This window comes from Heterocephalus glaber, unplaced genomic scaffold (assembly GCF_053883595.1).
Source record: "Heterocephalus glaber isolate CG9 unplaced genomic scaffold, H.glaber_assembly_v1.0 deba00001497, whole genome shotgun sequence".
Lineage (NCBI taxonomy): Eukaryota > Metazoa > Chordata > Mammalia > Rodentia > Bathyergidae > Heterocephalus > Heterocephalus glaber.
The window spans coordinates 8,549,424-8,565,554 of NW_028258320.1; the positions used below are offsets into that span (position 1 = coordinate 8,549,424).

Below are 16,131 nucleotides of genomic sequence, written 5' to 3' on the forward strand. Positions count from 1 at the left end.
GATCCTCAGATTAATAAGACATTCATGGATGTTTAGAATTCCTGAGGAGATTGTGAGCGTATCAGAATTATGCTTTCTGACTGTGGCAAAGCTCTCCTGATTTAGTAATCAGCAGTTTGTCAGGTGTATCGTTTTTTGTGCATGGCCGTCAGGAGAAACGAAGGCCTGCACATGTGCACACACAAGGAAAGGTCAAGACCATTATGGTCATGATATTCCTGCACCGGGAAGAAAGCTTTGTTGACCTGGACCAGTGATGGCGAACCTGTCAGAGACTTAGTGCCCAAACTGCAATCCAAACCCGTTTATTTATCACAGAATACCAACACTGCATTTAAACTTGAATACTGAGGTTTTAGGTTAGAAAAAACAACTGTTATCCAGTGCTTGGCTGCTGGGGTGACTTGGCTCGCATGACAACATAGAGGGCATGCATGCCATAGATTCGCCTCCACTGACCTAGATCTTCCTACTACAAACCCTGTGTTAGGTGCTCGTGGGGAAACACGGCATGCTGTTTAATGTCTTTAGCGGCAATACTTTCATATGTAAAAATACATGAAAATTAAATAGTTCCCAGTAGTTTCTGTGAAATTTCCTTTTTTTAAAAGTTTCTTAATTTTAAATTTCTGTTAAGTAAAGAATGTCTTCTCCTATGCTTAGAAATACTTCCATCACACTGGCTAAATCTAGATATATTCCAAGGCTTTAAAGATAATTTAGTGTCTACTGTTTACAGATGAGAAATTTGAATCAGGTGAAGTTTACACGATTGAATATTGTCACATAGATTAGTGCAGAGCATGAAAATAACTGTTCTTTTATTCCCTTTGCTGTTCTGTATTGCCCCCTCTGATGAATCTGATGCATGTACCTTTCTTAATTTGGTTTCCAGGATTCCCTTGTTCTTTGCAGGTCTGATTTTCTTAACAACCCTTATTTCAAATGCTCACATTACTTGTTATTGTTCTGGCTAAAAGAACTGCAGTTGCTTTTTTCTTGTTGTTACTGCCGTTAGGGCCTTGCATTGGGACATTTTCCTGCTGTTGAACCTTTATTCAACGGTTGTATCACCCCTATGGGAAATTGGATTTTAGATCTGGAAATCTAAACCTAGAGGCTTAAAAGTATGATCAGATGTTAATGACATAGGCTAAAATAAAGGAACTTTACTAAAGATATTTCATCTATTGCTCAATTAATGTTTTTATGTTTTAGGTGGAAATAGAGAAGCTAAAAAAAGCTGTCTTATCTTCTTGAGGTGGCATGGACCCAGTGTGTTAACGTTCCAAGGATACAGAAGCAACACTATGAACTCAACTGACTTGGACTTTAAAACATCAGTGTTGGTGATGTGATACAGAAATACGAGTATATGAACTATAATATCTATTGAAAAGTTGGGGGAGGGTAAAATTTTTATATATATATTTTGTTTTGCCAATATGAAATGAAACGAGGCCTTATTTCTTACTGTGCTGGGATTGCGAACATTTTTGCTTGTTTGTTTGCTTGAAAATACTACTGAGTCTGTATAAAAAGGAAAGAAAATTCATAATAGTTTTTTTATTGAAACTTGTAGTATTATTTTTAAAGAGAGCTATACTATAAATATGGTGATATCTTTCCAAATAATCTGTAAGATAAACTATTTGAGAGGGACAAATTAGCTTTATAGTAACTATATAGTCACTGCTTTCCCCATAATACATAAGGGATATAAACTGTGTGTGTACATATATACATATATACATATATATATATATTTTTACTTTAAGCTTCCTATCCAAAATGACACTGTTGTGCCCATTTGTCTGCAGTGCTGTTTATATTTTGGGTGATGAAATCGGAGTTTCCTAGTTATAAACTAGATTACTCACCCAAGCATAAGTAATAACTAATGAAATAATAAGAATTTCAACTTTTAGAGTATTTTCTATTGCTTGCACTATAGGATAAAAGGAATTTGATTAAATATATTGGGTTGTTAAACATATTTGGGAAAATATGAGCTTTATTTTAAACTCATTAGATCTAAGGAGTCTAAAAATGTCCATTTAACCCTTTACTTGTGCCTAGAAACTACAGCACATATGGAATAGGCAAACACCAGCCTTGTTGCTGTACTTTTCTGCTTATCTTACGGTCTCAAACAGTGCTCGTCTCACTATCTGGTGTTGTAGTTCTTTGCTCCTTCCTGTTGCTTTTCCTGGTTCTTCATAATGGCAGTATCAGGAAACAAACCCCAAGCTCCTCACAACCTCAGGGTGAGGTTTCCTGCTGGTCGCTTGTCACCATGTGAATACTCAGGTTTACAGTGTGTAGTTTATTTAGTACCCCAGACTAACTCTTAGAGAGATGTTGGACGGTTATTTAGGTAAGAAATTTAGAGAAAGCATTAGATATCATTACAGCTTATTTAAAACAAATACAGTTGACTGTATTAAAAAGACATCTTCACAGGTGTATTTAATGAATTTCCAGTTTCTTCAGAGTCACCTATGAACAGTTGAACATATTAAAATGTATTGGTATGTGCTATGTCTAAAAACATGAGTTTATTACAAATTCAGAAATTTAAAATTTCATTATCTGCAAAACAGTTAAGCTTTAAGATGTGCTGTAGCAAGAGTGTCAAGTGTTTGAGTACCAGTTACCATGCTTCCAGCTTTTAAGCTACCAAACCAATATTTCTTTATATTTTACTTTCAAAATACAGAAATTTTGTGTAAATGCAATTTTGTCATGTTTCAAATAAAAGACAATTAAAGTAGAAAATAATGGAAATGCCCATACCTAATTACTCACTGTATAATTTACAACTTTTGGGCTTTGGGCGAAAGCTAACTTACACATTGAATATGTACATTTTAACTATTTATAGCTTGGGGACTTCTCTAATGAGATCACTACTGAATAAAGTTGTTCTCTCCTGTTTTTAAATGATCAATCGAATGATTTCTATCTTGTTAAAAGAAAATAGATCTTCTTTTAATGACAGTCGTTAGGAAGAAATAAAGACTTCATCCTCCGTCTCTCTTACTGGAAAATCTGCTCAGTTAGCCCTCCCCACCTAGTAGTGTGGTAAGGAAAGGTTCCAGTAGATTGTTGGCTTTTCTTAAAAGTTTTGTTTTTTGTTTTTGTCATTTTTTACTAGTACTCCATGAAACCAAGATGGTAGTGAGTATTGAAAAATAAGCTTTTGCTTGCCTGCTCTTCAGTCAGAATAGATGAGTCATTGAAGTTCTGTGTATTTTTCTGCCCTTTATAAAAATGTAAAGCAAACCAAGTATGCTCAAATTTAAAGAGGAAAATTCCATTAATATAACAATTTACCAGTATTTGCTGTTGATATGAGAATTTCTGTTATATTCCTAAAGTTCATATCACAAAATGATAACTGTAGCCTTTACTAGGGGTAAATCATTAGTTTTGTTCCTACATGAGAGTATAAATAACAGACCAAAGGTGACCAGCATGGAATCTGTCATTGCCAAACTATTAGTGAATGTATAGTTCGGGTTTGCTATTCTTTGAAACACATAATATTCCTAATTTCGTAATTGTACTTCAGTTTTTTGTTGTTTTTCTGTTTTGGGTATGTTTGTGACCACTAAGCTTCTGTTTTCTTATAAAGCTGTTACTGTTATAGAATTTTACAGAACTTTGCTGAAGATGCACAGAGAGGAGGGGCCTTGTGTAACAGATTTCTCCTTTTATGCTTCTTACTGTGATCACAGAAAGGAAGAAATCCACGTGCTTTGTAGATATTTTTGAGAAACATTTTATGCTTGCATTTAAACCTGAAATGTATGAGCAGAATAAGACAATCAGTGAAAATCAGAAATGAGAAGTGTTATAATTTAATGCCCTTTTTTTACTGTGGCAATAAAATGACCAAGTGCAATGACTCAATAAAATCATCTTATAAAAGTTGCTGCTATGAATATTTTCAGTTACAAAATTTTATCCTTGTTTTAGACTGACTTGCCTTCAGTAACTCATGTAATGCAGTTGATGTTATGGTAACATTCCCAAAAACCTCATATATAGATGGGATGGGATGGGATGGATATATATGAATGATGGGATATTCAAGATAGTATTCTCACTGACTTGTTTACAGGTGCTGTAAAGAACAAAAAAAAGACAGGATGTTCTCCCTCAAAAAGAAAAATGAATAAAAAAGAATTGTATTGCCAGTTGTGTCTTTATTAGTTAACTCTTCATTAACTTTAGCATATGCTTAAGAGTATGAAAATTATATTACTTTGAGTTTTCCAAACAAAAGAAATGCATAGTAAAATGACAGCATTAAAAGTTGTAGACCTTTGTGACTTGTATTGAACTGTGAAAAAAGACATACTCTTAGAGATGACAACAGGTTTATTATTTCTGAATGTCATTTCGTCTAAACTCCTACTGGATAATAGGAAGAATTCAGTGATTTATGTGAAGTGCCTTGTAGAGTGCTTGGCATGGAATTGATTTAAAAAACAAACAAACCTGGAAGTTGCTATTTTATTGTCTTCAAAAGCGTTTTAGTGTTGGGTAGGTTGTGAATTAGATGGAGAAGATGAAGAGAAAGGAGGCCTCTTAAATACAGCATCCCTTTCATCCATCTTTCCGGGGTCTGTTGTGCAAGGGTTGTGTATCCTTTGCTGACGGAGTATTCTTGGCTCAAACTGAGTTGTATGTTCACCAGAGACTGAGGCCTTAAACACTGGAAACAGAAGGGCCAGTGTCAGTGTAAGAACTCGCCACAGTTAGATTTTTTCCATCATCTGCGAAAAGTTGATTTGAAAGGAGAATTGAGAAGCTCATAAGGAGATTGAAACAATCCAGGATTCTGAATCTGCCCACACCCCTCCTTGAGTCTCGTTACCCACTGCTTGGCTCCTCAGGCACAGACTTGCTCATAAGCTTGCTGGCTTTCTGAACCCACCACCGAAAATGTCTCCTTGCAAATAGAGAATAGGGGCATGGAGAGGGCAGCAGGGGTCTGGCAGAGCGCTTGCCTGGGTGTGCGAGGCTCATTCCTCTCTGTACCACACATGGGAGGCTGCAGACTCGCTGGAAATAGGCCGTGTCTGGGGTGCTGGGCTTTCTGAAAGTGCTGGCAGATTTGGAACAAAGACTGGAACACCGGGCGGAAACCATGTGCAAAATAACTCGAGACATTTTAGTGTGAAAAACTTGGAGTCACTTTTTATTGGCCTGTATAGTGTTTATGTGTGAGGTTCTTTTTTTTTTTTTTTCCCTTTGGTACCAGGGATCGAACTCAGGTTCTTGCGCTTGCGCAGCAGGTGGCGAAACCACTGAGCTAAATTCCTGGCCCTATGTGTGAGGCTCTGAACCGTGAAATTGCAGTGCGGGTCTAGAAACGGTCTGTCGCTGTCCCTGTGCAGATGATTGTGTTGGGGGATAAAGGTTTCAGATTCAGTCTCGTTTCAGTAGCAGTTTAACTCCTGTGATCTGTTCGGCTTTAGTATTTTCCAACAAAGATTCAAGAGAGATTGGGCCCGGTTTTTGAAATATTTTTCTGAATCTTATATCATTATCATTATTTTATTGTTAACCCCCTTACTGCGAATCTGCTTACTTTATAAAAGGAAAGTAAACTTAGAAATAGGTATCAGGATTTTTGTATAGACCTAATAGTTTTTTTCTATTGTGCAAATGTGGTTATTATTTTGCAGTCTTTGGATGACATTCTTGCCTATTGAGTCCACAGCCTTTTATTAATTTGCAGCTCCTTTAAAATTGTGTATGAACTATTAGAGAGTAAAGTATTTTAAATGTACTAACAATTCTTGAATAGAAACCATTTGTTAATGAATGGTATAGTGCATTTTTAGAAATAGACCTATTAATTGAACAGAATGCCAAATCCAGTTTTATGTCACAGCAGTGACATTTTTATCATTTTAGCATCTCCATTGAAACATACTGAGATAAGCTAATACATGCAATGAAAAATATTCTGTGGGTAAGAAAACATGATAAAAATATTTCCTTTCAGATGAAATAAACAGCCACGGTTTACATTAAAAATACTTCCCAACTGCCCAAGAGACTTGGAGCAAAATGAAGGAGCAGCCTGAACATCAGACCTCTGACGAGCTTCCCTAGATGGCCACATGGAGATATCATCTCTTGTTTTCATAGTATTGGAGATGGAACATGGCCTTGGCCGTGCTACGTAAGGGCTCCACCACTGAGCTGCACCCCCAGCCCTTTGCTTCATTTTGAGGCCTAAGTGGACCAGGCTGACCTTGAACTTCCAATCCTCCAGTCTCAGCCTCTTGAGCAGCAGGGATTAGAGGTGTGCACCACCAGGCCCAGCAGGGATTTAAAAAAAAAAAACCCACATGACCATTTTGGGCCTAAATCTTGTGCAGTTAGGGCAGTAGGGTGACAGACTGAAAGTGCACTGACTTACCCTGCTGATTTGCATGCCGAGGAGACATAACTGCATGCAAGGGGAGACATAACTCTTAGGGATGACAACAGATTTATTAAGATGGTGTTTTGAGATAAACCGAATTTATAGTTCTCTCCCTCTTGGTTATCCTTGTCCCTTCAACAAATACCTGACAACATTCAATGGGGAGCAGCTACAAGTATCTTTATAGCAAATATCTTTATAGTAGATACAAGTAATCATTACAAGCATCTTTATAGACCAGTATCTATCAGATGTCTAGCAGAAAAGTTGTTCTGAAAAAAGAATTGATTAAAACCTGTATCATAAGATCTGTGTCATCATCTGTTAAGTTATGAAGCTTAAGGATAATGTGTATTGACTCTAAAAATTGAAAATTTTAGGGCCAGGGTTGTAGCTCAGAGGCACCGTGTCTGCCTGGCAAGCCCAAAGCCCTGAGTACCAGTGGGGGAAAAAAAACAAAAAGGAAAATTTTAGATACAACGTAAATAAGTAGGAAATGCATTTAAAGCTCTACCACTGAAAAAAGCCAGGCCAGATGGGATCATAGCTGTTTTCACTGATTGTGGACAGGTTTCCAATTCCTTTTGTGAATCCAGCATCACTTTAGTATCTAGGCCTGATCACTATAGACCATTCCCAGTCGTAAAGATCTGGTGCAGGAGATTTACCTGTCTTTGTGCAGTATGTGAAGTTCCAAGAGAAGAGGGACCCAGCAGGCTGAGGTGCACAGGGTCAAGTGAGGCGTTCCAGTCTGGGCAAGGTGGTGTTTCCACCATTCCACTACTAGCACGGCAACCACACCTTGGTTTGGGGAAAGGAGCTTTGACTTTTGGACCACACTTTTGAACTGCTGACCTTAGCCTGGAATGGCTCTGACAATCAGTAAAAGTTTAGCAGATGAATCAGGACACCAAAGGCGAGGTTGGCTCTGTTCTTCAACCTGCTCCTCCTGCCTTCCCATCTTTCCCCTTCAAGTGTTCAAGCATTCAACTGGACTGTCTCAAGGCCATCACACCAAGTGCCCCCAGGGGCCCTGCATCCAGCCTTACCATGTCTGTTCTATTCCTCACACTGAACTTTAAGTGGTCACTTTACCCTAAGGTTTATATTAAGTTCATCTTTACAAATAGGGGGCATGTCATCTATTCCGAGCAAGATTGATACTGTGCTTTCCAAGCATGATTCCAAGCAGCCACTATCTTAGTCACCTCATCATTCAACCATCCTGTGTGCTGTTTATGTCACCCTTCAGACAGGAAATGGCTCAGCAAGGTGTTAAGCAGGTCGGCCAAGACCACCAGCCAGGCAGGGGTGGGGCCACTGTGGGGCCAGGCAGCCTGGTTTGCAGCCTTGATCTAGCTTCTCTTGGGAAGTGATGGGCAGAGAAAGCGTCAGAATAAGGAGCTAGAATCCTCTAGTTTCACTTTTTCCCTCTTGATCCTCTCTGTAATCTCTGAGCATCCAATTTTCCCATTGGAAAGAAAAGAATTTTGGTGATCCTACACTTTTTATATTTCCCTGTTACATGTGCACATAAAATTTTAAGAAACATTCTTAATTTCTTAGTGTACATTTTTGCAAACAATTTTCATGGCTTCTCATGGCAAAAACATGAAGAAAAAAAATCCTACTTAACTTCCAAAAAGACATCAAATGGCCACTAGGTGGCAGTCCAAGCCCAGCTTCGGTATGTCCATGCTGACACCTCACAGTGTGTTACTCCAGACACACCGAAGAAGCTGGGGCATTTGCAAATAAAACCATTGCTCCTGGCCATTGAGCACACCCAGAACGACCTCACCAGCCTGCGCAGCTGTCCCTGAGCACAGTACCGCCTGGTAGAGGAAAGCAGACAGGTTGTGGAATTCTGGCCTGGCTCTGAAAGTGAGTGGCTATGTGTGCTTGGCAACTCGCTGCGCTTTTTGTCTCTTCTCTTACCTATGAGAGATGTAAAGAGAATTCTCGCCACGACTCAAAGCCTTTCCCTCTTGTTCCCCATGTGGGGAGAAAAGTGGCAGCTGGGTCAGGATGACAGATACGGAAGTGACCTGTCTTGCCCATTCCTGGGGGACGTCCATGTCTTGAAGGCACTTGCACTCTGGGTGGCCCAGGGCTTTATGCCACACACTCCCCTCCCCTTCTGTGTCTCCATTTCATCTGGTGGGCGCTTCTGCCTCACCCAGACCAAGAGAAGTCGCAGAATGTGGCCATCAACCCCTCTCACGGTCTCCTGGTGTGGCTGATGGGTTCAGCTGCTTGTGGACAGACGTGGAGAAGATGTGCTTTCGGGTTGGGTGTAAAAGAGCACCTGGCAGGGTTTGAAGGAGTGCTGTACCACCAGCAGGCCTGTCTGGGACACTGAGGCGCATTTAGTGCACTTGGGTACAATAACAGCAGCATGGCTTGAAGGACTGCGTCCTGGGGACTGGCCCTGCATGGCCCAGTTTCCTCTAGAAGTCTGATGAGTACTCAGAATGGCTCTTGTAAGCCTAATGCTTTGGGACCAACGAACAGCTCTGTGTGTCCTTGTCGGTCACCTTTGTGGGTGTGTGTCTAGCACCAGGTGCTGCTAGGGCTTTGCTAAGTGTCCCCCAAACGCCCCTGTGCTGGGGCCCTGGGGGGCCCAGTGGGAGCAGGATGCGCCCTTGGAGTGCCATTGGCACCCTGCCCCTTCTCTCCCTCTCTTATGCCGACTGCCCCCACCACAGCGGGCTGCTGCTTCCCAGGCCAAGTCACAGTGGCCTGGACCTCCAGAAGTGTGAGCCAGACAGGTCCTTCTCCCACCCCACAGCCGCCGGCACAGGTGGGTATTGGGGGTGGGACAGAGTACACCCGTCTCAGCCATGTCCCATGGGGCCCAGCCTCGTCCATCTCCCGTCCCCATGACTCCTGACCACAGCAGAGGCCAAGAGGCAGGGCTGACCCAGCCCCCACAGGTCCTGTGTGCACACACAGAGCCGCAGAATTAACAGTCACACAGCGTCTCCTGAGCGCACTGCCATCATTGAGCATGCTTAATGAAAATGAGTGACGTATGGCACGCTTTGGGTGCTATCTGGGTAGCATTCTAAGAGTGTCAATTAAGCTGTTTTGACTACAAGTAACAAAAAACAGTGCCAGAAGTTCCGGGAACATTATTTATTTTAAAGCCAGAGGCTATCATTCGGATGGTGGGTTCAGCACTTTGTTGATGTCATCAAGGACCAAGGGTTTTCCATTGCCCCATCCTCAACACATCGGCATATTCCTCAGGCTCTTTGCCTCACGATGGCAAGGTGACTGCTCTAGCAGCAGACACTGCCTCCTTTCAGTTTCTAGAGGCAAAAAGGAGGCAGAGTAGGGAAGTGAGGACAAGATGACTTTTTTTCCTTCCCGAGTGTAGTTCTGTCGTTTGTTTCGAAAAGCATCCTCCCCAGAACTTCCCTTGCCTCACAGCAGATGGATGTGGTTACCTGCCTACTTTAGTTCAGGGACCAGCATCGGGCCTAGATTTTCACGACTGGTCAAAAACAACCATGTATGATCAAAGCTGGGTTTTGGTAAGAAAAAAGGCAGCCTAGGTTTGAGTCTGAATAATGGCAGCCTCTTCCAGGAAGGCTTCTAAAAGCTGAAACCTAAACCATTAGGTGGTGCCAGGGTTAGGTGCCCCATCCCGAGGAGGCTGGTGGTGGGGATCTCGATGAGGCAGGAGATGCCTGAGAACATGTGTGAGTCAGCTGGGCGCAGCACGGGTGGGGCCCTAGGCTGTAGTAGAGGCCTCAGAAAGCAGAGGGTGTGGCCCAGCATGTGTGAGCGTCACTGCAGGAAGAGCAGGCTGGGCCTGCAGCCTTGGGAGAAGCCGGGGAGGGGAAACAGAGCCCAGTGTGAAGATACCAAGGTCAAGGTGGGAGGGGCAGGGGCAGGGGCATGGCCTCACAGGGTGCTGGAGAGGGCGCACAGGGTCAGCAGGGCACCACGTACCCAGGGTCGGGGCATCACCGGGCAGGAGGGTGGGCCCGGTCCTGCCCTTTCCTGGCCCAGAGCACTTGCTCTGTCTGCTCACCCACAAGTGGGCTTGGGCTCGGGTGACCTCCAAGAGCATATCTGTCTCTCAGTCCCACAGACCCTGTGCCCCTCCACAGCCCGGACCCTTGCTGAGATGGGAGGCTGTGCTCCAGGCAGCACCTGTGGGTGTCACCCAGCTGTGACTCACCTCTGCCCAGCACCCACCCTCCCAAGCAGGGCCAGTCTGCCAGCCCGGTACCTCTTCAGTGCCCAGGTGCCTCTGGCTGCGCAGAGAGCTCTGAACCAGTGCTGATGTGAGCCAAGATACGATGCTCGGGCCTGAGAGGCTGCAGCTCCAGCTCCAGGGAGTGGCAGGATCTCTGACTTGGTGCCTGCAGCTGTGGTGAGTACCCACGTCCTCTCAGTTCAGAAACCAGCAGCCAGGGCGACTCTGTATTCATGAGACTTTGGGCATTTGGGGCTAAACTAATAACGCATGCAGGAGGCCAGTGTAAGAAGGCCTCTGGTAACTGGGAGCTCTTCTCATGACCCGTGGGAGCCGCAGGCTGGTGTGGACACATCTTTATTTTCAGGTCTTGTTCTGTTCTCCTCTCATCCTATCTGAGTTCCAGAATGGAGAAAAACTGGAATCCATGAGCTCTAGGTGGCCAAGTGTAAACATACAGGTTAATAAACAATTCGTGTCCTTTCCCCATCCGAACTGATAGCATCCTATGTGCAATTTTGATTTGTTGTTATGGTTTCACCAATCTCAAACCAACTTGAAGCCAGAGGCACTACAGGTCCTCAGGAAACCCTCATGGCTGAGGAATGGCCTGTGGCCCTCCATTTCTTGGTCCTCATTGCTCTTTTCCTCAGATAACCCAAGATTTCTCCTGGTTCACAGGTGCAGGATACCTGGGCACCTATGATATGATCCATTCTATTCCCAAAAGTGGGATCAATTGGTTCCTGGCCTGACCTTCTTCCTTCCTTTCCCTACAGAATTCTCTGTCAGAGTTCACTGATGTTCTTACCAGATAGACACATCGCCTTGTCAGTAGCTCAGATAAACGATTTGAAGTCTATTGTCAGGAAGCCTAAGTTAGCCTTGGTAGACTGCATGCCTTTTGTCTCTCAGTGGATTGTCCACTACAGTCTCGCAGGTTCAAATCCCTTGGCAAGAGTGCTTGCATAATAGAGAGTCACAGCACCAGTGCTTTTTGCAGAATGAGTGAAAATTTGTAAACAGAAACCAAGACATTTATTCAAGATGACGAGATCAAAGCAGCATCCCACACAGCCCGGGAGACCTGGTGGTCCTTCTAAAACTGGACCCAGCAAGGGGAGTTGGAGTGAGGGTTCCCCAAGGGGAGATGTGAAACCCACCCTCCCATCACAGAATTTTCAAGACATATCAGTAAAAGGATAAACGTATTCATTAGGCAGAAAAGTAAAAGTACATACTCAAAAAATAGAGCGTGGGGCTCACGAGCGAGGGGTACATTGTTTCCTGGAGCTGGGTACACTGATGCTTCTCTTGAGAGTATGGGAACCCCAGGAAAATTTGGCCTGTATCCCTGAGGTTGCTAGGCCCTTTTATAGGTATGAGCCCAGTTATTTTTTTTGTCTAAGATGGATAATTTAAGCATTCTTTGAATTCTCTCAACCTACTCCTAGGCTCACATTCCTGTTTTTTACTTTTTAAAATTTAAGCCAATCTGTAAGCTAACAGTATCCCTGAGAAATGTGAATGTCATGAGTCTAGACAGAGAGGTGCCTAAATGTCAATGAAGGAATTGCTGGTATGGACCACCTTGGCCATCTTTGACTGGACCCCAGAAGTTGCAGCCTTCTTAAAATTATGATTTTTTAGTTATGATTTTCCTTGCCTCCTTTCTACTTATCTTTGTTTCTTCTATCTTACCTCCAGGGTGGCAGCAACGGGCCCCAGGAGTAGTTGATAATAGGTGCAGTGTCTACCAAGAACAATATTTCTGAATATGTTTAAAAAGAATAATAGAACTAACAGTCAAGTTTTAAATGTCATCAGCAGTATGCTCTGGCAAACGCTGTGCTTCTGCCTTCTTTATTCTGGAAAGCCATTCCTGAATGTGGAATGCAGTGGGAGCAAAAGTCCCTTTTGCTCAAGAAACACACTGTTACCAGTTCACCCTTAGAAACAAGGAAAGTCCGGATGCCCGCTCTCTCACTTAATCATCAGGAAGGAGAGAAAAAGCCATGCTTTTGGAGATTTAAAGATTAAGATGTTTATCATCCACTGGTCACTAAAAGAACCTCGAAAGGATGCACTCCGGTGGGAGGTAAAGGAAACAGAAAGGAAAGAGATGAAATATAAGGAAGACTGTGAAGCATAAGGAGTGGAGGAGGCAAAGAGCCTCCAGGATGGGGAACAGTCATGGGTGTTAGGGAGCCCTGGATTTTGTATGGCCTTTTACTTTTGAATATTAATTCAAGAACATTTTTCCTGTTTCCCTTTGTAAAATAGTCATAAATAGTTACCCACAATTCTTATATCCCTGTTTCTAGGGGGAGGGGGAGAGGAAGGGGGGAGGGAGAGGGGAAGAGGGAGAGAACTGAGTTTCGTAAGAATCAGAAAGCCTAAGTTGCAGTTGATAAAGTTCACTGGGTGCTGAGTGTACACTCCCACCCTGTGATCAGAGTGGACATAGATGCTCCTCAAAGTTCCCATCTGAGAAAGAGGAAAGAGAGCTCTTTCTGGCCAGTGTATCCTCGAGGATTTCCACCATGCAACTGCTGGAATAATGCTTTCATGAACATCCGTAGGTCAGAAATCGTTCTTTCTTGACCAGCCGCTAGGTATTTGTGTGTATTTTCATAGCCTCCTAACCTTGACGTATTTTTACTTAGGCTTTGTCCTCTCGAGGGAGGAGAAAATAGAAGCGTGAGATGTTAGGGTTAGTTATGAGAAGAACACGGCTTTTGTAGGGCAAACAAAGTCTCTGGAAACCTGCATGATGGTAGAGAGCTGTGGGAACAGTTTGTGTGATGGAAGCACATAAATCTTGAGACAAATTTTCCAGATGTGGTGCTACCTAAGGACATCCTAATTTTTCTGTTTCTGGACCCGCCCTAATGCATCTGTGTTCTTGCTTTGAATAATGGCTCAACGTGGCTCCCTCTTGCTGTTGTGTATACACATTGTCTTTCTTCTCCCGAAATGAAAACATCAGCTCCCCTTTTCCTGCTATTTTTTCCCTTTCTGCAGATTCTGTTTACTCCACGGATTGGTTAAGGGGAACAGAAATGGAGCAAAACTTTAGAAATTGTGCGTTCTACTGCATTTTGAATTTTTGACTTTTTTCCTTTCTAGAGTTTTTAACGTGTTGTGTTAAATCTTACCTCTTTATTTATTTTTTGGAATTAGAGAAAATTTTCCTGGTTTCCAGTATTAGGTGCTGAAAATATTAGATTCACTTCCAGATGGGTGAGAAATCAAGACAGAGGTTTTCTGTGGATGTGTGTATAGAATCTTACTGACTGTTCTTCCTACTAATACTAAAAGCTCTAGCCTGCTGCTACCTCATACTACTGTATTATCCAGGCCCTGCATAAGTATTGTGTTTAATATTTGTACAATATTTCTGCATATAGACGCCTCATAATGTGTTGTTTTGTCACTGTGTGACATCTCTGTGTTTCCATGCTGTCACTCTGCCTGCGATGGACATTGGTAAACCTATGGGTTCGGCTGGTTATCTGTGTGTGACAGTCCTAGGCCATGCCACTATCATTGTTTGGATTTTCCTGGTTATCTGAGCTTCCATCCAATTGTATAGATTTTTGCAGCCTCTCTCCTGGCAGCCTCTGACTGCCAGGTGAAACTCTCCTTGGTTCTGGGGTGACTCATAGGACGAAGACTTCCGGGCACACCTCAGCCAGTACCCATACACCTGCACATGGTCACCGCTCATTGTTTATGTTTTGGGATGAGTAGTACCCAGTTCTCAGCTCTGAATGGCACCTGCATGCAGAGAGAAAAGTGTCCAATGCAAAATAGGCTTAGAGAAGATGGCTGAGGCTGGGCAGTCGAGGAAAATGATCTCATGTTGCATAAACTGGGCTTCTGGATAAACCCAGATCTCACACATGTACCTGGTGTGTAGCTTGGGGCTTAGACCATCATCCTGGCTCCCAAGCATTTGGCTTATTGCCCTGAGATGGTACCTCTGGCCCTGACCACTGCTGAGGGGACAATGCCCAAACTTGCCTAGGATGCCACAAACCACGCAGCTGTTGGGTCCAGAGCTTTGCTGGAGGTGACGCCCAGTGCTCTCCACCTCCAGTGATGACACAAGTGTTGCGGTCAGCCTCCTGACCCACCAGTTCCACATCTGTGGATCCAACCAGCTATGTGTGAAAATAAATACATATGCAGATTCCACCTGTACTGCACATGCACGGATTTTCTCCTTGTCATTATTCCCTAAGCAACATACTATAATAGCTATTTACGTAGCATTCACAGTATGCAAGGCATTATAAATAATCAGAGACGGTTTAAAGGACAAGGACAGACATACGTAGATCATACGCAAACACAATACTGTTTCACGTAAGGGACTTCAGAGTCTGTGAATTCTGGTGTCCAGGGAAGGTCCCAGCCCATTCCCCTGAATACCAAGGGACAATGATTTTAGGTTAAAAAGTCCTAGATCAGGAGTCAGAAAAGAATCTAGATCTCCCATTAACTTGGAGTACGACCTTAGGAAAGCCACTTCCTGTCTGAACCACCGTTTCATCTCTGAGAGAAGTAACAGATAATATCTGCTCTGCCCACCTCATAAAATATCGAGACACCAAGATGAATGTTATATGTGAAAATGCTCTGAAAACTCAGCCCATAGAAAGATCACCTCTTGCTTATTTTAGAAAAGCCACATGATATTCTAAAAAAGAAAATCTGACCTGGGTTCATACCCCAAACTTGCTGCTGAGTAACTGTGGAGTCAGGCAGGGCAGCTCCCTGCTGTTAGACAGTTGTGGAAGTCACTTCAGTAGCACAGACAAGAGCAAGGGTGTGGGCTGCTGCACTTTGTGCCTCTGTGGTGGCGGCAGTCTGGTGGGACAGACGCCTTGGAGTCTGCTAAATAGCATCTGGCTGGTTAATGATCAACGCCTCGTCTTCTACCCTGAGATCATCTGATCGGCACCCACAGTGAGCCTGGGAACCCCTCCAGCCCATCTCTCCTGAAACCTCCACCATTCATTGCAAAGCCCGATCACACAAGCATCAGCAGTGATCTCAGACGACAGTGCTGGGGACTGAAGTATCCCTGGTGACTGATCGCATCTGTCTGGAGCTCTGTTTACCTTTGTGGCTGCTTTTCCAATACTCGCTCTCTTTCTTAGTCAAGATGCAAGAATTCAAGTTGTAAAGCTCTTCTGACCCATTAGTACCCTTTAAAACCACTGCTCTCGGAGCTATGTGTGTGTTTTCAGCCAAGTGAAGCCTGCATCTAAGGACTGGGCCCTGGACAGGCCCCAGCAGGCACCACTGTCTCCCTTCTGCCAGTTTTGTCTCCTGTGGCTTTGGGCTGGAGGATTTTGGTGGAGATATAGGAGGAGATGCTTCAAAATTAAATTGCTGCTAGAGCCTAGAATACTTCTCTCCCTGTTGATTTCACCAGCTTTGCCCCCAGGGGTCTGTGTGCCCC

At 43.4% G+C, this 16,131-nt stretch overlaps 2 protein-coding genes across 4 annotated transcripts in view; both read left to right on the forward strand.

The window, feature by feature from the left end:
- The window catches only part of Cd2ap (CD2 associated protein), a 91,275-nt gene extending 87,085 nt beyond the window's left edge, over positions 1-4,190 (forward strand). For both annotated transcript variants that reach the window (XM_004846398.4, XM_087184658.1), the window contains one exon: positions 1,219-4,190. In XM_004846398.4, the coding sequence (XP_004846455.2) occupies positions 1,219-1,260 (42 nt within the window). In that variant the 3' untranslated portion in view covers positions 1,261-4,190. The remainder of the gene's footprint in view (positions 1-1,218) is intronic.
- A 6,148-nt stretch (positions 4,191-10,338) lies between these two features.
- The window catches only part of LOC101700993 (putative adhesion G protein-coupled receptor F2P), a 31,568-nt gene continuing 25,775 nt past the window's right edge, over positions 10,339-16,131 (forward strand). For both annotated transcript variants that reach the window (XM_021259697.2, XM_021259700.2), the window contains exon 1: positions 10,339-10,835. The gene's annotated coding sequence lies outside the window, so the exon portion shown is untranslated. The remainder of the gene's footprint in view (positions 10,836-16,131) is intronic.